A 23,269-nucleotide genomic window follows, 5' to 3' on the forward strand; every position below is an offset into this window, starting at 1 on the left:
TTTACCTGGCTAGGCTCTCAATTATTTGGGGACTATTCACACATTTCATATTTCTTTTCTCTCTCTCACAGAGTTTAGCACAGTGCTAAATATACAGTTGGTGTTTGATCAGTGCAAAAAACTGATGCTTTGAATGCAGATTTGTAAAAGAGTTTTGACAACCAAGATTTTTGAGCAGCAGGTATAGGAACTTCTAGATGTACTCATATCAATTATGTTTCTAATGAAGATAAAATGATGATAACCAAATTAGTTGAAGAGTAGATGAAATAGTACAGAGGTGGCATAAATGTAGTTGAATTCTTTTCAGACCACACAAATTGATAAGGATGAATATCTAATTCATTCTAAAATATAGGAACTAAGCTTCATATTAGATTCCATAAAGCTAAATTTCAAAGTTATTGCCCCTTTTATATAGTAGTGTTTCCTATAAAGGGTGTAACCCAAACACAAAAACATTTTAAAAAATTGGCTCTAAATCTGATCAAGAATTTTACTGAGATTTGCAGAATAATAATAATAAAAAGAACTTCATTTAGGTTTTTCTAATGACTCATACAATAAAAGTTTGGGGTAGTCAAAGGAATATCATGAAAATGATTTAAGGCACTTACTGGCCAGGCCTAGCTGGGTGAGCGAATTATTCCTTCTGTGTGTATTGGAACTTTTGGAGCTGTATTAATGATTTTAGGCCATGAAGGTGCATTTATTAAATGCAACCCTCATAGTTTGGAAGAGCAGAGAGACTCATTTATATATTAGGAAAAAATGCACTTATCAAGGAAGATCTGTTCAGTTAAAAAAACATATCATTTAGTAATTCCAAAAAATCCAAACCACACTGGCAATTACCAATAACCTTGAAATACCTCCACTGTAATCTCCTTTGGGGCTACAGGCCACTTGTGTTCGTATTTTTCTTTCACAGTTTGCTCCGTGTTAGCAGTTGGATTTGAATTCTCAACACGCACTCCATGGCTTGGCTTACCCACCAGATTTTGAACAGATTTTACCATATTCTTTAAATCCTCTGGGTAAGGAGTTGGATATCGTTTTAGGTTTATTTCAACCTAGAAGTTTATAAAAAGAAATTTAACATAAAAATACCTTCAGCAAGCATGTTCACAAAACTACTCCATTTTATGTGCAGTAGTATAACCAAATGCAATATAGTGAGTGTTGAGCTGGCTGAAAAACTGTTGTAGAGTAGAACACACAGTGTTCTTTTCACATTCTGCCTCCTGGGACTTCTCCCCACCCCTGGCCACCTTTCTAGATTAAAAACAATTTTTGGATTATATCTTATGTTTAGGTCTACTCTATAGATGGTTGAAATAGCAGTAGGTCAAACACTTAAGTGATTGGTAATCTCTGAAAAATTTAATCAAGTTACTCTCAGCTGCTTTTATACTTTAGAGGCTGTTCCCTTACCTATCTTAATCATTTAAAAATAATCATTTTGACATTAAAAATATCTTCGGAATATCAATGCAGGTGATGGGAGAAGACCCCAAAAGATTTACAAGTAGAGTTATCATGTATTAAAAAATGGGGAATTGACAGTATCTGCCATCAAATATGCACCAGCTCTGTGTTAATTAGCATGTTACATTAAAAGGTAGGGTAGCTAATTCCTGTTAATAACTAAAAAAAAAAAATCCTTCAAGGCGGCTTTTATATTTAGTTTTTACCATAATAAAGTAACATGCTTTATAGATTACATCTTACAATAAAGAGAAATAAAAAATTGAGAACATTGTCTAGGATATTCTAGGTAAATATGTAAATTTTGACTTATACTTATCCAGAGACTTATTTCTATTCTTGAATTCATTTTTAGTGCATCAATCTGACTTTAGGGAATATATATATTAATTACTATTCTTCACATTTAATTCAGAGAGAGAAAATATGAGACCTTCCATACAGAATATCCCACCTTCAGAGTACTTAAAATATACTTAAAATGGAATAGATACAAATTATCCAGGCTGATTAAAATGGAGTGGGAGGAAAAATAAGGGGCATATTTACTTGGCTTGGTTTATTCCAATAGTTATGTCTTTTTGAATCTGAGTAGAACCAACTTTACAAAATGGAATGATTTATGTGATTGTGGTGAGTATGTGTTTGGGAAAGTGTGTGTGAGGGTGTGTTGGGGGAGGGCAGAGGTGGAAGAGAAGCTGAAAGAGGAAGAAGAAAGAGGGGAATGAGAGATAAAAAGAGAAAGAGGGTGGGGCACACACATACCCACCCCCTCCACACCTATGTAACACATGGGATGTAAGAAACTATGCTAGCGATATAGATCTGAGGATTATAAATATGAATTCAAACACTTTTGCTCATCTGCAGTTTTAGCAAATCCACCAACTTTGTTATTCTAGTATTTCATCTTCCTGTGGCTCACTGCCCATGTCAAATACTGGGACTGGACTTCACAAGATGATTTTTTTTTTTTTTTTCGGTATGCGGGCCTCTCACTGCTGTGGCCTCTCCCGTCGCGGAGCACAGGCTCCGGACGCGCAGGCTCAGCGGCCATGGCTCACGGGCCCAGCCGCTCCGCGGCATGTGGGATCCTCACGGACCGGGGCACGAACCCGCGTCCCCTGCATCGGCAGGCGGACTCTCAACCACTGCGCCACCAGGGAGGCCCCACTATATGATTTTTAACTTCCTATCAGAACTAAAGTTACAAAATTATTTTTCCAATAAATTTTTGGGAAGCTGGTGAAAAACCAGATAAATTTGTTAGTGTAAATCTCATTGAAATGTAATTTAATCTTTAATACGCTGAAACAAATAGGATGACGTTAATAATATATAGAAACAAAGCTACAAAAATATAACCCAAGAAAAAAAACTTTACCAAAAAACAAAAGTATAAGTTGTTAAAAACTTTACCAAAAAACAAAAGTATAAGTTGTTAGAGTGTAATATAAGTATATCTCAGGGTACTTTATAATGCATTCTTAAATAAACATAAAAAGAATGATAGCCATGCTAGACAAAGTCCATTGGGATTAATGCATTCTTGGATCTGCTGTTTAAATTGGTATTAGAAATATTAATCATAAATTTGATCTAAGTTTAAAAATTATATTGTTGAACTTATTTAAAAGTCCTTGATATCAAAGGACTTAAAAGTCAAAAAACTACATTTAAAAAATGTAAATTGTAGAATGGTGTGACTATCATGCCAATTAAGAACATCTTGTCATTTTTAATATGAATGAAAAATAACTTTCAAATAGGTCCTTAAATTAAAATTCTACACACCTTAAACAATCCTCAATATTAAAACTACACTTCTAAATGGAATCAAAGGCAAAAAATGGGACGTGTTCTTTTTTTTAAAATAAATTTATTTATTTATTTATTTATCCCTGTGTTGGGTCTTGGTTGCTGCACATGGGCTTTCTCTAGTTTCTCTAATAGCGGGGGCTATTCTTCGTTGTGGTGCGCGGGCTTCTCATTGCAGTGGCTTCGCTCGTGGCAGAGCACGGGCTCTAGGTGCATGGGCTTCAGTAGTTGTGGCGCACGGGCTTAATTGCTCCGCGGCATGTGGGATCTTCCCGGACCAGGGCTCGAACCCATGTCCCCTGCATTGGCAGGTGGATTCTTAACCACTGCACCACCAGGGAAGCCCCCTGGAACGTGTTCTTTCTTAACTGAATTAAATACATCAAGTAATGTAATCTAATTTTTGTAGATGCTGTGTCTCTTTTGACACAGAGAGCTCTTTGCTAATGGCCATGGTACTGATATTTTCTGGTTATTTTATAAGCAAGTTAGTGTTATATTTTGGTCACATCACCAGAATATATTTGGGTACTTTATCTCTGTAAAAATATTTAAATGTAGAAATAAAAGTGGATTTGCCATTAAGCTAATGAAGCTTAAGCTTTGGGGTCTGTCACCTGCATGGGCTCTTTCCAAAGCCTTGTGAGGGGCCCTACTTATGTATTTACATGTTTATTTTATATTCTTTTCCTTAAAGAGGCTCCTCTCCAAACTGTGGAAGCTTCAGGTCTCATAAAACTTGGATTTGTTCTACCTATACAATAAGCTACTTGCTTCCCATTTACTAGTCTACTAGCAGAATTTACTGGACTTAGAGTCAGAAGACCTAAATTAAAGCCACAGATTTACCCCCAACTAGCTATCAGCCACAATCTTTCTGTCCAGTTTCTACTCATGTAAAATGGGAATGATAATATCTTGGGTTAATCTAGAGCTCGAATGAGATAATAAATGTGAAGTCCCTTGAAAATGTATAATTTCTATGCAGAGATTAGATACTATGTCTAATATCAGATTCTTCTTATGTATTTTTAAAATCCGGAGTCTTTTGGCAATCTAGTTTTATTATATATATGTCTAACTATAATACCTGTAACTGGATTTTTTTTCAGGTTGTATGCAGCAGTAACTATCATTTACTCATTATCTGCCATGTGATAGGCACCAGGCAAAGTGTTTTATAGGAATATATAAAACTAATTATTATTAGTTATTTATATAATAAACAATACTTATTTTATTATTTACCATATGGATTTAATTATAAATGAATAATAAATAGTTATAATTAATAATATTAATTAAAATCTATAATTGATTATAATTAAATCTCATTTTAATTTCACAACCCATTTGTAGCATCTGTTACCATTTTACAGAAGGAAAACAGGGGCTCAGATGATGTAAGTAACTTGAAGGTCATACAGCTACAGGAATCAACGCCCATATTCAACCTCAGGTCTAACTCCAAAGCTTATACTTCACAAGCGTTACTTGGCTCAGAGCTATTCTCTGGTATAGGTGCAGCATATATTTGTACAATCTTGTGGAAGAAATAGTGTAAATCTAAAGTGTGAATTTTATTGAGTTAAATAAGATAATTTCAATCTTTAAAACATAAAGTTAACATAATATTTTATAATTAAAAAAATGAAAGTATAGTATTTTATAATTCTGTTATGTTCGTAAGCTCTCTAAAAGCATATTTTATACACTTTTACAGATTGTTTTGCCTCTCTATTTTTCAATGCATGTGTGAAGTGCTTCAGAAATGAATACCCATGATCATAAACACAATTATATTAATAGTTCAGTAATGCCCAAATACAAAGTTAGTTTCTTTATATTGCTAAATATATAGGCTATAAATATTCCCTTATTCTAATATGGGATATATGTAATAGGTGGGAAAAATTTGTCAATTATGTTCTTACCAAAATGTTGTGTTTATCACTCACCATAAAGTATTTGCTCATTTTACAGGTACATTTTATTAAAATGCAAGATTTTTACTGAAATGTTATTTTATTTTGGAAAATAGAAGTGTTTCACAACATTCTGTATATCTCAGATCTTAAGAAAGTGCAGTAAATGCGAATAGTAGCTGCAAGATGTTGGAGACTCCCAAAGATTTAGCAATGAAGAAAGAAATAATGTTAATAGCTAGGGCATTTAGAAGTGATACCTTGAATTCACAAAGAACTATGCTTTTCTTATATAATGATTAAATTATAATTTGATTTGATTGTAAATTCCAGTAAGAGAAATAATAGTTAATGCTTTGGTTATTAGTTGTTAAATATCTTATTCTAGGAATTAATTGGAATATTTTACATAGAAAGGAAACCTATAGCAGTTTAAGTTAGGATTCTCAGCTTGCCATATATTGTAGAAAGAATATAAGACCCAGAATAAGAATTTAGTCCATTACATGTGGATAAGGTTTACAAAAAATGTAGTGTTCTTCCACATCCCATTAAGATTTTTTTTCATTAAACTCTTCAACACCCCACCCACTGAGATAAGGAAGCCCTATCTGCCAGAATTCCCAGGCCAATCTTCTCTTACAGGAATTCTCATCATCTGTGCCTTCAAATTAAAGGGAAATTGATGCTTTTCAACAGATGTCCGTCTTTGTGCTCAAAGTCCACTCTCAGCAAATTTCAATTCAAATCTCATGCTGTTTTAGAATCAAGTTTTAGTTATTTAATCTCCCCCAGAATTGATATTACAAAAAAAATGTGTGTATGTCTGGGGACAATTTAGATTGCATCAGTAGTGTCATCAACATTCTGCCCGACTATTGGTATTCCCACACTTTAAATAAAAATCTTGAAAAATAAAAATATAAATAAAAATGAAGCACCCAACTTAAAAACCATGCCAGATATCCCACCAGTAGGCACATCATATCGATGTTCCCTCCCCCTCTGACTCAGTTCTCCCCACCCCATTGCCAATGTCAATGAATAAAAAATTAAACTGGGATCAAACACTGGCAATTGAAAGGTTTCTATATGATCAACATTTCTTACCCCAAATCATGCAGAACATACCCCATAAACCACTGTTCCAAGGTTGCCTCTACGTAAGGGATTCTCCTACCTCAAACACCTAGGCCTACCTGTCTGCCACTTAGAGAGGGAAGAGTGGTGGATTGTGCTGCAACTGGCAATGGAGTACACATGCTCCTTTCCTGCTGGAGGCCACTTATACAACCCCATGCCAGCTGTGGGTCATTCTGGGGGACGGGCATATCTTGGATCTGCTGATCACACCTGGCCCATGGTGTGCAGCAATCGCCAGACAGTCTGGCAGGTTGGAGAGTAATCCCACGCTGGCCCCTTTCCCAGGGGGCTTGGCAGGAGTGATCCTGTGGGAGAAGGAATCTCCATTTTCTGGGAGAAAGAGGAGCACTGTAGCAAAACTTTCACTTTATCATTTTTCTATTCTTGATTTTTTTTTTCATTCTGGGTAATGCATTTAAAACAACCATCAGAAAATTAGTTTTAATTCTATGTAATAAAACAGTACCAATATCATATGAAGCTAAAGGGTCACAATTTCTTCACACAATGCAGCTTTCATACTAAACTAAACTAAACTAAACTTTCATACTTTCATACACTAAACACATTACAAGTAGGGCATTATACTCTAGTCTATTTGGAAGTTGATGCCATAGGTCAGTGGTTCCCTTTAAAATTTTATGTAAATTAAAGGTAAAATGGTGCTAAATTTAATGTACATGTAATGAGCCAGAAAAGTATAATTAACTTAGTGCAAGATTTCAGCATATTCCATTCATCATACTTCCATGATGATTTATTTAGACATTTGTTTGTGTTCTAATTTGTCCAATAGCCAATGGCATTGGAAATACTCAAATTGGTCAAAACCAAGTAGTTTGAGATTTTGGAAACACATATTATTTCACCAATATATAAAATAAATCAAATATAAATAAACAGAGAAAATGTACTCTAAAGTATAATGAACCTACTCTAATTATAATCAAACTTGATCACATAACACACAAACAGGGCTTCTAAACGTCTGTTTGCATTTGCTATATTTTATGCTTTCAATGACACATATACCAGTATTAAATGCACTCTTTTCTTCTTGGAGCCTTTGAATATAGGTTTCTTTTTTAGGAAGAAGTATGTAGTTTTTGACATTCAATGAAGTAAAAGAATGAATCAGAGGTCCAGTATAGAATGCATCATCCATTGGTTCTGGATTTAACATATAAAATCCTTACAAGAAGAACTGAAATGTTCTAAAGATCTTTTTTGTTTATTTTTAGTTAAAAAATGTCTCTTTGGTTATTAGATAGCACTAATCAACCATTCAGAAACATTTTTTAAAAGCCCAAATCTTTAACAAAATTGTCATTTTGATTTGGGAATCCATTTTGGTTTCTCCACAATGATATAGGTAGGCTTTGTCAATTACCTTACTGACTAATTCCAGTAAGGTTCTAGAGTATGCTGGTTTAAGAAAAAAGTTTAGAAAATGTGGGAATGAGGGGATAGAAAAGAACACATCACACAATCCAGATCTATTAATAGGATGCATATACAATTACTTAGGTAATTAGTCACTAAGGGTGAGAGCTGTTAGTATCCATGATGGAAAAAGTGCAAAAATAATACCATAAAAAATTGAAGAGAGATTCAAGATGTTGCCATGATGGTAACATGAAGATCTGATGTTGACATAATCCATATAAATTCTATTGTTTTCAAATTTATATAATGTAAAAATACAGATTTAAAAATTCCAACCTTGTTACTTGACTTAGATTAGTGCCAATAAAGCATTTTTTAAAATATGCTTTAAGGTGAAAAATTTTAAGTAATTTTCCCTAAGGGACATCACCTACTATTAGGCACTCACCTCCATTAAAACTTGTCCTCACACTTAAGAAAACTCATAAAGTCTTCTCAAATATTCCAGACACATAGAATCTTTCTGAGATTTTAATGCCAATGTAATATATTAATCCTTTGGTTCTTTCATAAATGTGTATTTTGGCTTCACACAGTCTGCATGATGCCTTGCCTTGATCAGTGATTAAAAAAAAACACATTTCAGTGTTTCAAAGAAGTATAAGGTGAAGCCCATCACCTAGACTTTTTTGTTTGATTTTTAGTTTTGTTTTTTTTTTTGGCTTTCTCTCAGCTTGAATCTCTTTCATGTTGCTATTCTGTAAGATGGGGTGGCATATGAAATTTGCTCAGTCAGGATGTTAGTCTCATTCCGAAGCACAAAAGTGCTTCCAAAATCATCATCCTGCTATAATGAAAGGTATCACCATGAGACTTTAAGATGTATCTGACCTTCTAGCAGAGGTCAGTCAATTAGTCCCAAAGGCTATTTGAATAATAACAATGAACAAATAAAAATAATGAGAAGAAAGAGGAAACAAAAATTAAAAGGTTCACCTTAACTTTCCCAGCATTTTCGTCATCTTCCTTTTTTTCTTCAAATTCAAAGGCAACAGTCATGCGTTGTTGTCTCTGTTCTTCCCACAGGGTAGGGTTAAAGCTGTCACTGTCTGACTGGAAATCTACAGTTAGATTCCAAAGTGTTATTGCTTTTTTAAAAAAACATAAATTGTTATTTAATAGAGCTTAGTACGCTATGCAAAAAATGGTGATAGGTACTAAAAACAAATACAAAAAGAAAAAAAGAAAAGGAAAAATAAAGAAACAGAAAGAAAGAAAGAAAAAGAAAGAAGGAAAGAAAGAAAAAGAGGGAAAATATTCCCCTCATATTTGTTACATAGTCTTTTAACATCTTAACTCACATTCAGCTTTCTTAAGTATACATTAATTATATATTGGGGTTGAGAAGTTTTCCAGTGTAGAGAATGGGCTCTCTATAGCATAATTACGATAATAGAGCTGAATTAGGTATTTTAAACCATTATCTCTTTTAATCTTCAAAACAGCACAATGATAGAAGCAATATAATCCTCAATTTAATAATGAGAAAACTATAGCTGAGTTTTAAGAAACTTGTTCAAAGCCATGCAGCTTCTCCACGGACAATGCAGGATTCTATACCGTGACTGTGTGATTATAGAGTCCATAACTTTAACCACTAAATGCTATTAGGATGTTATAAAAGGTACTACATAACTTTGGTTTTGCAATAAACTGTCCAAGATTACAACCTTTCTCGTCGTTGTTCTTTTGTGTGTCTGGTAGGGGGCAATGTAGTGGTGCTTGGTTTTATGGTAAAAAAACATTTGGAAAATAGTCTTTAACATTCAGGTCTCAATTAATCTAAATGTGTCTCAAATTAACAGGGAAAAGAAATGGCTTATCAATCTTTAATTTACATGTTGGTTAATGGTAATATCTTCTTTGCAACAATCCTGTGAAGATCACATGAAAATGCAATAAAAGCACTTCCCAAAGGATAACCTTTATTATATAAAACTTTGTGTGTTGCAAGGAATTCTGCAAATTCACTCATTACACTTCTGCTTGAAAAACCAAAGGGTGACTTGCTTAAAGTTCAAGAAAACTTTTCTGTTACCAACTCTGCTTTCCTCAAAGGAAAACAAAATGAAACAAACTAGGCTAATTCCTTAATATCACATCTTACCTAACTAGATCTACCTCATTCCATGGAACAATTTAGGGATTTAATCTGTCAGACTAGCTCTCAGAAATGGCCAGAAAATATGAGACACTTTTCATTTTCCCTTATATCCTTTCAAAATGAAATGTTTTGTTAATCTAGGGATATTAAAATGAAAATGTAAGTAAAGTTGCATGAATAAAACATAATCCTTATTTAAGACTCTTGCTATACCCTATGTAAACACAGTGGCTCTTATTTCATAAATTCAAAAGATCAATTTTACTGAAGCCTGAAAAATACATATGAAACAATCTTTCCTTTTTCTACTTCTGTAAGTCAAAATTTGAATAAAAATATCCTAAAATATCTCAAAATGATTCATTTCCCTTTTTAAGTAAAAAAAACTAAAGACATTTATTATAATTATCCTGAAAATAAGAACTACATAAGCAAATAGTTTCTTTTAAAAGTTGGTCTCTTTTAAATGGGTTGGGTGAATTTAATCCATGGGTGGATTAAAGTGGGTTTACTCTTTCAAGAATTACTATTACTGTTAGACTGTGGTAAACATGCATGACAGCCTGTGCTGGCTTGGGCTAAGGGGCCTGTGCTGAGTTCCAAATGGTAAAGGATAAAGCTCCTTTAAAAATTTTATGAGTAATGTGATCATAGGAGAGAAAATTTTATTATTGAAAAAGGTTTACGTTTTTCAAAAATTATTCCTATGATAATTGCTGACATTGTTTAGGAAAACTCAACTTGAAAAATTAGTCATTTGCAAGTTATCTCTTTACGGTTGACTCTTAACATGAAATAATTCAGGGCCTGTGATCAGGACTAAATGTTTAAATTGTGTTCATAAAATTAGTGAATGCAGGAAATAAACCAACTTATCTTCCTTAAGATCTGACTCTTCTTAGCTCATTTCAACTGGCTAGGTATCACATTCGGTTAACTAGTCCTGTGTTTTGCAGTCCACCAAGAGAAGATGTTGCTCCTAAAGTCAACATTATTTTCATGAAAGATATAAAGAGGAAGAGTTATGTTTTTGAAATCTTACTTAGAATATTATAGTATGGAAGATAAGATATCTGCTTAGAGTTAACCCCCAAATGATTTATGTGTGTCATGTAATTATGAATCTTGCCCATGTGCCAGTATTGGCCAGAGATTAGAATAAAATTAATCCCTTTTATTCATAGTCATACAAGCATAGGAGAAATTTCTACTGACTGTTTACCTTCATCACCACGAGGTTGCTGTGGAAACATGTAGTTAGTCAATACTCTTTGCTTTGTTTCTGGATGGGCTTCAGTTTGTAAAGGGATAAGGGCTTTGGACTGGAAGCAAAGGATATAAATTAGATTAATAAGATTGGAAATATAAAGAATATTTCTTTTATATAACATAAAGGTCAATAGTCTGGCCTCACTGTGCTGTATGAACAGTTAAAGAAAAGTAAAGAAAAAGGTAATGAAATAAGAAAGTATAACATAAAATAAGACTATTGTAGAGGAATATTTTGAAACTCTAAGGTTTTCATAATGAGATTTTCTTTTTCTTTAGTACATTCTTTTACAAGACCTATTCATCTTCATTGAGTAATGTCAGTTTTGATCTTGAAGAGACCAAAATGTGTCAAACTGTTTCAACTAAGTAAACTTTTGGTATAGTCCTATATTTTCATGAACTGTTGCCCTAAAAAATAAATGGAATTTGCTATCAAATTTATACTATACAAGATCATCTATGAATTTAATTAGGTTAAAACATAAGCATTTATTTTAAAGAGATTTTTGTAACCAAAGACAGGGTCCACATACACATAAGCAACAATCCTTGTCTTTGATATATCACAATATATTTACCTATGGATGGTAACATTTAATTCTCTATTATTAATTTTATTTCAGAAATACTATTTATGAAGGCTTTTTTTTATGAAGGTATTTTTTAGAACTTTGATGTTATATACTATTTTTATATAAACATATTGAAAATAATCATATTATTTAATGTTTTAAAATACACTTATTTCATGACATTTATTAATAAGAGTGAAGCACAAAGGGGATTTGGGATACCAACTTGTCTCATGAAACTAAGTCAGAAACACATTAAATTGCTGTTCTAAATAAAAGTTAAATGGTGCAGCCACTGTTCTGTTCATTCTCCCACAAGAATAATAAAATGCAAGACTGTAGAAAAGACTGTTCCATTAGCATAGTTCACGTTGATTCCAGAAATGATTTATTTATAATGATATATTGATGCTTTGAAAAATCTACAGTCCATTGGTAAGACTTGAATTTTTTACTTAGTAGATGGAAGAAAGTGCTGTAATGACTGTAGGAATACAAACATTATTCTCACACTTATATTTCACATTTTGTAGAGGTTTATTTTAATTTTTTACAAAAGTAGCCCAATACCTATGTCTGAACAATTCATTTACCAGTAATGCTGTCTTTATGCTCAGAAAATAATCATAACAAACTAAATCCAAGATGATTTGTTTTCACTTGGTAATTCATATTTTGGGATAGGATGTTTTAAAATTTTAGGATTACAAGAAAAAAGTAAAAAGAAGAAAAATAATCTATGTCAAAATCATCTATCACCAGTTTTTCTGGTGGCAAATCAGATGTTTTCAACTATTTCTTTTTATTTTCCAGTTAATAAAATTATTCATTAACACTCAATTACTAATTCAATTATAATCTATTTTCATAAGTATAAGAATTAATATCAAAGCAATTTCACAGAAGATATTGGTAATAGCAACAAAAGACATCACAAATTTTTTGAATAAAGTTTTAGAATTAAGTTGATTATAATTAAAAGCACACACACACACACACACACACACACACACAAGGAACATGGAGGATAATAATTCCCTCTTGTGGGAATTGTGGTAATGATTTCTTATTCTTTACCTTCAGAGGTTTAATTAAAGTACATCCTCTGAGGACATGTATGTACCACCTAGAAAAATGATCATTTTGTGTATTAGATCTCTGAGAATGAAGTAGAAGCTAGATTGAAGCATTTAAAAGGGGTGAGAACTATAGTACTGTTTGTCCACAGCAATGAAATACTTATTTGAATTATTACCTTTACAAAAATCTCTCCTCCAGGGGATAAAGAATCTATATTTTGCAGTGATTGTCAAAGGTACCTATTGGGAATAAGTTAGTAATTCAAAGTTTCAACTGTAGTTCATTTTAATAAACAAAATAAATCAGGTAATAAAAATTTTTACCTGATTGTCCGAAAGCCACAAAGCTGCAAGCTCCTTAAGTTTGGTAAATGAGAATGGTAAATTCTTCAATCTGCAAAAATAAGAAAAGTCTAATAGCATGGGTGAAGATGGATAAATTTCATTTTTATGAAGAGCTTTTTAAAAATACTATAACTTATTTGTTTCATTCTTCTCTCTACTTCTTTCTCCATTGAGTATCCTGAGCAATCTTTTAAAAGTGAAAATCTTGAGTTTACAACTCTTCAAATGCTAGGATAAAATTGAAAATTGTTAACATGCCTTATCAGACCTTATAAGATCTGGTCCTCCAAAACCTCTCTTCTTTGTTACACTTTTCCTGACAGTCTCATTAGTTCCACTGGCCTTCTATCGGCCTACTCGGAGGATTAGCCAAGCTCTTTTCTTCTGTCTGGAATATTCTTTCTCCATACTTCACTTAACTAAAATGCCACATATTCTTTAGCTCTCAGCTTAAATGTCAGTTCCTCAAAGAGGCTTTCCTTGACTCCTCATTTAAATTTCTTTCCCCAGTTTAGTCTCAAAGCACTTTCATGGAACATATCACAGTTTGTAATTTTTTGTTTAGTTTTGTGGTTATTTTTTTACTGTCTGTTATCCCCATAAAATTGTAGGCTCTATGAGGGCAAGAGGCCATTTTCACCTTACCTCGAAAGGAATTTACAGCTCCTGAAAGCGTGTCCTTTTGTTCTTTCACCCTTCATATATTGTGTAATAGATATTCAAAGAGGGAATCTTTAAAAATAGCATTTTGAGCTAAGTGAAGTTGGCATCAGCCTGGGTATTCAGTCAAAATTATCTATTTAGCTTTGGCTTCAGCCTGTGGAGGGCCAAATCACCAACTGCCTGCTTCAACATACTGTATGATATCCCTGAAATTGTGTATGATCAATGTATTGTCATTACATGGGTTACCACCATAGCTAGTCAACAGAGTGAATAATACAAACAAGGCACACCAATGAATTTATTGTTACTTTCTGCATGTTCACTTTCGAATACAAACATTTTAGATATGACTTGGAATGAAAATTTCCTTAAAAGTCTTTAATATGTTGGAATGCTATCAGCCAAATGAAGAATAAATATATTTTGATAACAGAAGTGGAAAATGTTACAATAATTAATAAGGATTGTGGAAGCAGTTAATTGTATATGCAAAAGCAATTAAGCACTATCAAATAATTTAATAAATATGAAAAGATATTGACAAGCCAAGAAACATATCAACAGAGTGTGTATTAGCTAGGTAAGTTTAGGAAGGATATAATAACCTTTCTGAGCTAACAGAAACTTGTAAAACATAAATAAGTATATAAAGAATAACAGGGATTAAATTATATCACAATTATTTTTTTTCACAATTATTTTTAATAGAATTATTTATTATACTAGCATTTATAACATTAAACCAAACTGCCCACTAAAGTTTTCTAAGTTATTTAATTTAAGTCAGAAATTATGAAGTAATGTGTTATGAGGAGAAGTTTTTATATCATGTGGAGATGAATTAAAAGTAGAATATCAATTCTGCCACATAAAAATTACATGAGGGGAAAACTGTCCAGAATCATATACAATATCCATGATAAATCATCAGTCAAATCATAAATGTAGAGTTTGGAAAGAAACTGTCAGAAAAGGATGTTACCCTCATTTTTCCTTGCTCTTCCAGTGACCACCATTGAAAGTGAGCATTTATTTAGTATTATAACTGTGTGGTGTATTGATCACAGGAGCAATCTTACAGTTGACAGTGTAAAAGAATCACTGTTCCTGAACTATAATGACAAACTTCTAAAATTTATTACATTTTAAATATAAAATTGGAATAATCATGACTTTTGGATAACATTTAATATTTAATCTTTTATCCAAGCAGATTATTCTCTGACAGTGATGTTCAGCTTTAGCCTCAGCTTTGACTGAATGTTGATTTTAATCTCAGGTTAAGATTCATTGATTAATTCATCAATTTAAAAATATTAATTTGGCTCTATACTATGTTCCAGTCACTGTATTAGAAGACAAACTAGCTTATATTTCTGGCCAGATGAAGTATTTTAAACTCCTACTATTATGAGATTCTCAATGTCTTATTAAAATCTTTTGCATTGGCATTTAGCAATGTGCTGTCTTATGGTACATACTCACATGTGCTATATTTGTTGGATAAATAACTCCATTAGTAGTCCTAACTATGGGTCATTTAAAAATATTTTATAAGCATATTTTCCATATCATTATGTAAATTATTAATGTAAAAAATTTGAGCAGACCAAGTATTTAGGAGAGACTTCCAGCTCACCATGAAAACCCTCCCTCCAGGTTGACAATAATAGAGCTTGGTTCCACTGGGGATTGTAATTGAATCCTCTGGAATCCATCTTCCTATGGTATCTCTATGACCATGTTTCTAATCTTATTCACAAGAATATAATTAGAAAATTCTGAAAAATGTCTTACTGAAAGTTGGGCACAACATGTAATGCATTTCCTTCATTATCTTGTCTGTTAAGAGTCAAAACAAGAAATGGGGTTGATTTGACATGAATTACTCTTGATGCACCAAGCTATGAAGCTTCCGTGTCACCTTGATTAAAAAAAAATTCCAAAGCCTTTAAAAAAATATTTTATTTCTTACATGGAATATTTTAAGCTACTAAGTGAATGGTTTTTGAAATTCACATTAGTAGTTTTTTCTTAGACAAACTAACAAACAAATGACAACTCCCACACTTAGTGAAACCTTAGAATCTGAACATTCTCCGTGATTCCATAAAAGCTAATCTTTGTTAGTTTTGTTGCAGTCTCTTAGCTTCTCATATTATCATTTATCTGACTGAAACTTAATGAAAACAAAGAGTTCAAGTATTCTATTCTAATCCACAATCACTTTATCTTCTTAGAAGTTATTTTTAGTCAGTATTGATTTTTATCCTTTCCTATTTGAGGACAACTGTGGTAGAAATAAAAATGAACTGCATTTTCACCCATTCACCAATATAACAACTTTGTCACAAGAAGAGGACCTAAACTTTCTTTGTTCATCCTTTTCAGAACATGACTAAATAACCATTTGATTGTCTTTACTATAATGTGCAAACCTTATGACTTTTGAGTACTAGCTTCTTGGCAATATTCTCACCAGTGTTCTGGTAGTGTGGACAGTATATACATAGCTCAGTTAATTTACTGGAGACATAAATATATACATGAAAACATATATGTATGCATACATACATAACTGTGTACATATTTTTATTAATAAATTTTTTAGATTTTCACTACTATTATTTTTCCATGTTTTCATAATATTATGCTTTCTGCATATGGGAGGGTTATGGTACATAAATTTGGGTGTAAAAATTTTACATAATTTTAATATACAATATATGTTTCTATATAATCAAACAATAAAAGTTTGAAATATCAGTTTAAAAACAATTTAGCTTCTGCCATTTTCGAAATGGATGTTTGCATACTTATATAAATATTTGCATTCCATATACTTCATAAGACACAGAAAAAATTTTCAAAATTATTGATAAGAAACAATAATTTGCTTTTAGAAAATAACTAATATATGATTGTGAAATATTGCAGAAATACCTGTTGTCACTCAAATTTAAGACTCTTAGTTTCTGCATCTGTCCAATCTCTTCAGGAAGAAATTCCAGTTTATTGGAGCGTAGAGACATAACTGTTACATTCTTACAGCTTCCAATCTATGGGTAACAAAAGAAAAAAAAAGTAAAAAATCACAGTGTAAACTATTTTTATACTAACATTTATAATTTATAAAGTAATTTAATTAATTTATAAATTTCTTTATCACTTTTAAGATATCAATATGTGTAGTTTTATTTTTTATAATCTCACTCTAAAATATGTGTCTATAATACATATATTCCTTTAGATATTAAGACTGTATCTCATATTTTTTTACATATTATGAAGGAAAAATTTTCTTTTTAATTTTATGATTAGAATACTTGTTAGCTTCATTGTTTTCATAAATCACATTGTTTTTGTCTATTCGAGTAAGTACTAATAATCTATGTTTGTAATAGATCATATATACTCAAAAATGAAATATTGTTGATATTTCCTTTGAAAAGTTAGTTTTATTTAATGTTACAATGGTATTTTTATTTTTATTCATAACTTTTGTCTCTAAATAATGATATATGAATTATTGTTCCCGTATTATGAAAGCATTTAATAGAAAATGTTAAATTGAAAATATACTTCACAGTTTTTTCTTGACATGAATACATGAAAGTCCCATTTAGAGATGAATGCTAATGGACCATTTTGGTGGATCCTGAAGTTAAAACAATATTATGCAACATGATACTTAAAAAAAATTATTTATATTAAAAACTTTCACTTAGAACTGGATGTATAGTTATCTCAAAATTTATTTATTGCTTTTAAAAGCAAAATATATAAGTTGGATTAGTTAAAATTGTATTCATTAGGATGAACTAATTTATAATATTTTATTACTATTTTTGGCAAGCAGTGTTTAAATCAAATGTATTTCCTGGGTCAAATATAAGAACTTATAACTTGCCATTTAAAAAAGAATGATTAACATATAAATAATTCCTGTATACATTCACAGCTCAACTCGTAAGCTACACTGCTACCGCACCTGTTAAGATTTAATCCCCAAACAGATTCATTAAAAGAAATTAATAGAAACAAGTTTATTCCTCACTTCTCTGGGTAATTCTGGAAGGAAATTCTCATCGACTGCTAATGTTCGAAGACTGTGAAGGTAGCCAATAGTAGAAGGTAGTGACTCCAGTTCATTACAGCTACAGTCAAATTCTTCTAATAAAGATAAACTGAAAATTAAATACATTAGTTAGACATTTTAAAAGGTCATGTGGCACAAAAGTTTTGGTAAAACCATATATTCAAATTCACCAACCAAATTATTTGGCTAGTGACTGCGTAATATTATATACGTTAATTTATCAGTTCAGCCAAATGGTTCAATACCATTTAATAAGTGGTTCAATTTGCTGAAATAAATGTAGTTCATTTTTCTCCTTTCTTAATTCACCTGTCATTTAAATGAGCCATTGAGAATGACAAAAGGTTTTGTTTATTTGTTTTTATACAACTTAGGTGTCACATATAGTCAGAGGCTCATAATGTATATCCTTGGAATGAGTGCATATAACTGGCATGGGCAGGTAGAAGGGTATAGAGGGCAGGTCCAAGAAAGGGAAGATAAGGGGGGCAAAATATTAACAACAAAAACACTGATTAAATGCTAGGTATTTTACTAAGCATTTTAGAGATAAAAATAACTACTCTTTTCTTTAAAATAACTCTAGCAGATATCTATTATTTTAAACCCATTTTACACATAAGGAAATTGAGGCATAAAGAGGCTAAGTAACTTGTCCAAGGCCACACAAAGTAGGAAAACTAGTACCTAAATGCAGACAATATGGCTCCACTCTATTTTCTTGCCTCTCAGTCTGTGCATCAGTAGCTGAGGCTACGGACAGGGCTCATTTCAGCCTGCAGATGTGTTTTGGTTGGTTTACATAGTATTTAAAAAAGTGGTAAACTCTACATAATGACCCAGACTTTTGGTGCCTTTTGAAAAAGAAGAAGATCTGCAAATACTGGGCCTTTATTCTTGCATGACAATAATGGAAACAGAGTAATGGCTGCTGTCTTCAAATGAGCACAGCTCTCCAGTTTGCCACAATCTCCACCACTCCAAACTTAGCCTGCTTTACCCCAAATCTACAGAAAGGAATTGTATGCGTACACTTTCAAGCTATCACAAGGGAACAAGACATTTCATTGTCTGGTTTGAGATAGCTGGGAAAGAAAGAGGGCCTGGCACAGAGTAAGTGCTAGCTATATTTAAGTTGTCATTGATGTTAATATTATTACACTGTTATTACCATTCATATCATTGTTTTACTGTAATAGGAAGGAACCCTCAAGGATGATGATCTCACCACTGTAAAGGGAAGAATGAATTAGAATTAGCTGGAGTAATATTGTAGAATCAACTTCCCTTTTTTATATCTTGGAACTAGCTGGCTTGAATGCAATTTATTCCCATAATTTAGTTAACAAGTGAACACAGAAATTAAGCATTTGTGTTTTAAGTTAGTCAGAATGGATTGTGTCCCAGTCTTGTCACTTATTAGACATAGTATCTTGGGTATCAAAAAATAAAACAAGGATCAGAGCTCAAAAATCAAAGCTGATTTTATTTACTGCCAGGAAAGGGAACACTCCCTGTTCACACTCAGAAGAAATTCACTGAGTAGTGCACTGCGGGGGGGAAAGTCAGGGCCCAAAGAGGGTGGTGACAGGAGGTCATGATGATCGTGCTCATTAAAGATGAAAAGTTTGCATTATGGAGAGGTTGGAATAAGTTCACAAGTCTGTGTACAAGTAGGTAAATCAAGTCCCGTCATTCATGGGTCAGGGAAGAATCTAATTCAGTCAAGTTCAGTCTGACCCTGATCAGGGTAACTCATGATTTATGGTCCTTAACAGCTTCAACTGGTTAGAACCTAGAAGTGGTGAAACACAGTATTCAGCTGTGAATAATAGCTCTTAGGCAAATGCTTTTCCTTTTGCATAGACAAGTCATATTACTTTTCCACAGGCCTTAGTTTCTTTGTATTTGCAGTGAGGATACTAGTAATTCCTGCCTCATGCAGTTTCTCTGAGTATTTCAAGAAATACTGTAAGTAAAGAACTTAGCACAATACCTGCCATAAAATACACACTCAGGAAATATTTTCTCTTTTTATTAGTGAACGCTGAGAAATTAATTTCTAAATCCTTTGAGGCCTGCACATGCAGTGGTGGTCATGTCAATGGGTACCAGACATACATGGCTGTGTGACTCTGTATGTATGCATTGGTGGCGGCAGAAATCAATATATGTGGAAAACCCAGTAACAGATTATTTGTTTCTTAAAAAAAGTCTAGCACAGTGTCATACACATACAATACACTAAGAAAATTTGGTAGAATTGAATGAAAGAGGTTTCTATCTATGGTTTGTGGTCACGTACTCAGCAAGTGGTCATGAAAGTACAGTGATTTTTTAAAATGAAAACTAATGAGAGAGTGGCATGTACATATATACACTACCAAATGTAAAACTGATAGCTAGTGGGAAGCAGCCGCATAGCACAGGGAGATCAGCTCGGTGCTTTGTGACCACATAGAGGGGTGGGATAGGGAGGGTGGGAGGGAGGGAGATGCAAGAGGGAAGAGATATGGGGACATATGTATATGTTTAGCTGATTCACTTTGTTATAAAGCAGAAACTAACACACCATTGTAAAGCAATTATACTCCAACAAAGATGTTAAAAAAATAAAACTTCAGATGTATGTTCAGAGGTAGAAGTCAAAGAATTAAACAATTAAATAATATAATTAAGGTTTCTTATTTTTCTTTCTTTTATAAAAACATTTTTGAAGTTAGTCTTGAATCATAGTAAGGCACTCCTTACTTTGCACAGATTTCAGTTATCATGGTTTCCTTAAATAACATTAGTCCCCCAACAACATGGCTCAAATTTCAATTACCTCAGTATATTAACTGTGAGTAACTGCATAAAGTACAAACTTTGCTGCTAACTCTTCAGTCCACAAATCGCTGTGTAAATAACAGATGTACATCATGATCAGTGACTAGTCATATTACTTTTTTCAGTCTGTCAGTGATCAGCCTCTGCACATCCACTATTCAGTTCCCACACGAACAGTAAGTCTTGTAGTTATGTTGCCTTCTTGTCAATCGGCTATAGAGAGATACTATAGGCACCATAATTTAACATTTAAAGCACTACTCCTGTTGGATAATGCTCTTCGTCATCTTATTTCTCTTGGGGATTTAGATGAAAATGTGAAACTTTGCTTTTTAGCACCAAGAACAACTTCATTAATCCAACCAGTGGACCAAGGAGTTATTTCAACTTTGAAGGCCTGTTATCTTACACAGACTTTTGAAGAGGCTATTGATGCTACAACTGGAGATCATACAGTTTCTTTAGCTGAGTTTTGGAAGAAATGTGACATAAAGCATTCAATTGAAAATATTCAAACATCATGGCAGGAAGTAGCAGCAAGTAATACACATGCATTGTAACAGAAACTTTTAGCACACTGTGCAAATAACTTGGCAGGATTTGAACTGAACATACATGGGATTATAGAAGAAACAGCTGACTGTGGGAATGCTGCCTGCCACTATTTGAGAGCCTGTAGATCTGCTGCCAGAGGAACTTAGTGAAGGAAAACTTGTTGACATCAATGAGGAAAGTGGTTGTAATGAAAAGGATGAAGATGTCTCAGAGGAAGTGACCCTGGCAATAAACTTTACATTAAAGGAACTCTCAGAGATATTTCATGATATTGAAAGCAAAAGGATAAAAGTTTGGAAGCTGATCCAAGCTTAAAAGGAGGATGACAATTCACTGACTCATAGAAAAGATGTTCACTCTGAATTACAACTTACACAATGAAAAGAAGGCAAGCACTGTTCAAACTAATTTTGATAAGCTTTTTTTTAAAAAAAACCCACTTTAATTCTTGATGTTCCTAATGTTTACAAAGACTGTGTATTAAATCCATGTTGATTTATTATTTTTCCATTTCTCTATACATTTATAACCAACAGCAACAGTATTTAATGTTTGAAAAGGTTTAAAGATCTTTTGTCAGAACAATCATAATTTCCCCCATTGATTCTTAAGACTGTTTTGCATAGTTTCAGTGTGCATGGTTGTCTTCATAGTCCCCACTACTGTGCAAAGTGAGGACTTCCTACAATAAAAAGACAACATTTTTACTGCACCATGGGCTATACTGAATTAATAATTTATAGCCTGAAAGTATTTTACATTTTTGGGTTACAAAGAAAATCTATTACGTGCAAAACACACATTCTTCAATGATCTCTGAATTCAAAGGATTCAAACTCAAAATCTAACATTCCAGCTGACTTTATTGATGGTTATCTTGTTATAAATCACCTAAAGTATTTTAATACAGGATCCTATATGAATACAGTTGTACCACATTTACTCAAATTATCACTGGCATTCAAAAGGTAGACCAAAATAAGTGAAATAAATCTGACAGAGAAAGACAAACACCATACAATTTCACTTATATGTGGAATCTAAAAACAAAAGTACAAAAAAGTAAAAAAATCCCCCCACAACCAAGCTCATATATACAGTGAACACTTTGGTGGTTGCCAGGAGTAGGGGATAGAGGGTAGGAAAAATGGGTGAAGGTGACTAAAAGGGACCAACTCCCCGTTATAAAATAAATAAGTCACGGGGATGTAATTTACAGCATCGTATAGTTAACAATACTGTACTTGAAAGTTGTTAAGAGAGTAGATCTTAAAAGTTCTCATCACAAGAAAAAGGTAACTCTGTATGGTGAAAAATGTTAACTAGATTTATTGTGGTGATCATTTTGCAATACATACAAATATGGAATCATCCTGCTGTACATCTGAAACCGCATTACCCTTTGTACAAAAAAAAGATAGATCAAAAGCTACCTTTTTTAGAAGTTTTCTCTATAGTCTATAATAGTACACATTAAAAGTGAAAACAAGCTGCAAAGGAAGTATAAAGTACTTCAAAGCAGTGCTTCCCAAACTTTAGCGTGCATATGAATCACCAGCAGAACTCGCTAAATGCAGATTCAGATTCATTGATTTGGGGCAGGGCCCAGATTCTGCATTTGAAACAAGCTAGTGGGTGATGTAGAAGCTCCTGGTCCTGGGACCACACATTTTTAAATAAAGTACTTGCAAATATGGCAAGAGTAACATTAAAACACACACACACACAGATGGAGAGATATACCATGTTCTTGGACTGGAAGATTCAACATTGTGAAAATGACTATACTACCCAAAGAAATCTACAGATTCAATGAAATCCCTATCAAACTACCAATGGCATTTTTTCACAGAACTAGAATAAAAAATTTCGCAATTTGTATGGAAAGACAAAAGACCCCAAATAGCCAAAGCAATCTTGAGAAAGAA

At 32.7% G+C, this 23,269-nt stretch overlaps 1 protein-coding gene across 14 annotated transcripts in view; it reads right to left on the reverse strand.

Annotated features, from left to right (window-relative positions):
* The window catches only part of LRRC7 (leucine rich repeat containing 7), a 499,495-nt gene that overhangs the window by 111,826 nt on the left and 364,400 nt on the right, over positions 1-23,269 (reverse strand). For 13 of the 14 annotated variants that reach the window (XM_028489260.2, XM_028489268.2, XM_028489261.2 and 10 more), the window contains 6 exons: positions 17,916-18,045; positions 16,802-16,917; positions 13,172-13,241; positions 11,147-11,246; positions 8,757-8,881; positions 873-1,073 (listed from right to left, as the gene is read on the reverse strand). In XM_028489260.2, the coding sequence (XP_028345061.2) occupies positions 873-1,073; positions 8,757-8,881; positions 11,147-11,246; positions 13,172-13,241; positions 16,802-16,917; positions 17,916-18,045 (742 nt within the window). Of the gene's footprint in view, positions 1-872; positions 1,074-6,430; positions 6,680-8,756; positions 8,882-11,146; positions 11,247-13,171; positions 13,242-16,801; positions 16,918-17,915; positions 18,046-23,269 lie in introns of all 14 variants that reach the window. The other variant, XM_055084529.1, reaches the window with a different exon arrangement.

This window comes from Physeter macrocephalus, chromosome 4 (assembly GCF_002837175.3).
Source record: "Physeter macrocephalus isolate SW-GA chromosome 4, ASM283717v5, whole genome shotgun sequence".
NCBI lineage: Eukaryota > Metazoa > Chordata > Mammalia > Artiodactyla > Physeteridae > Physeter > Physeter macrocephalus.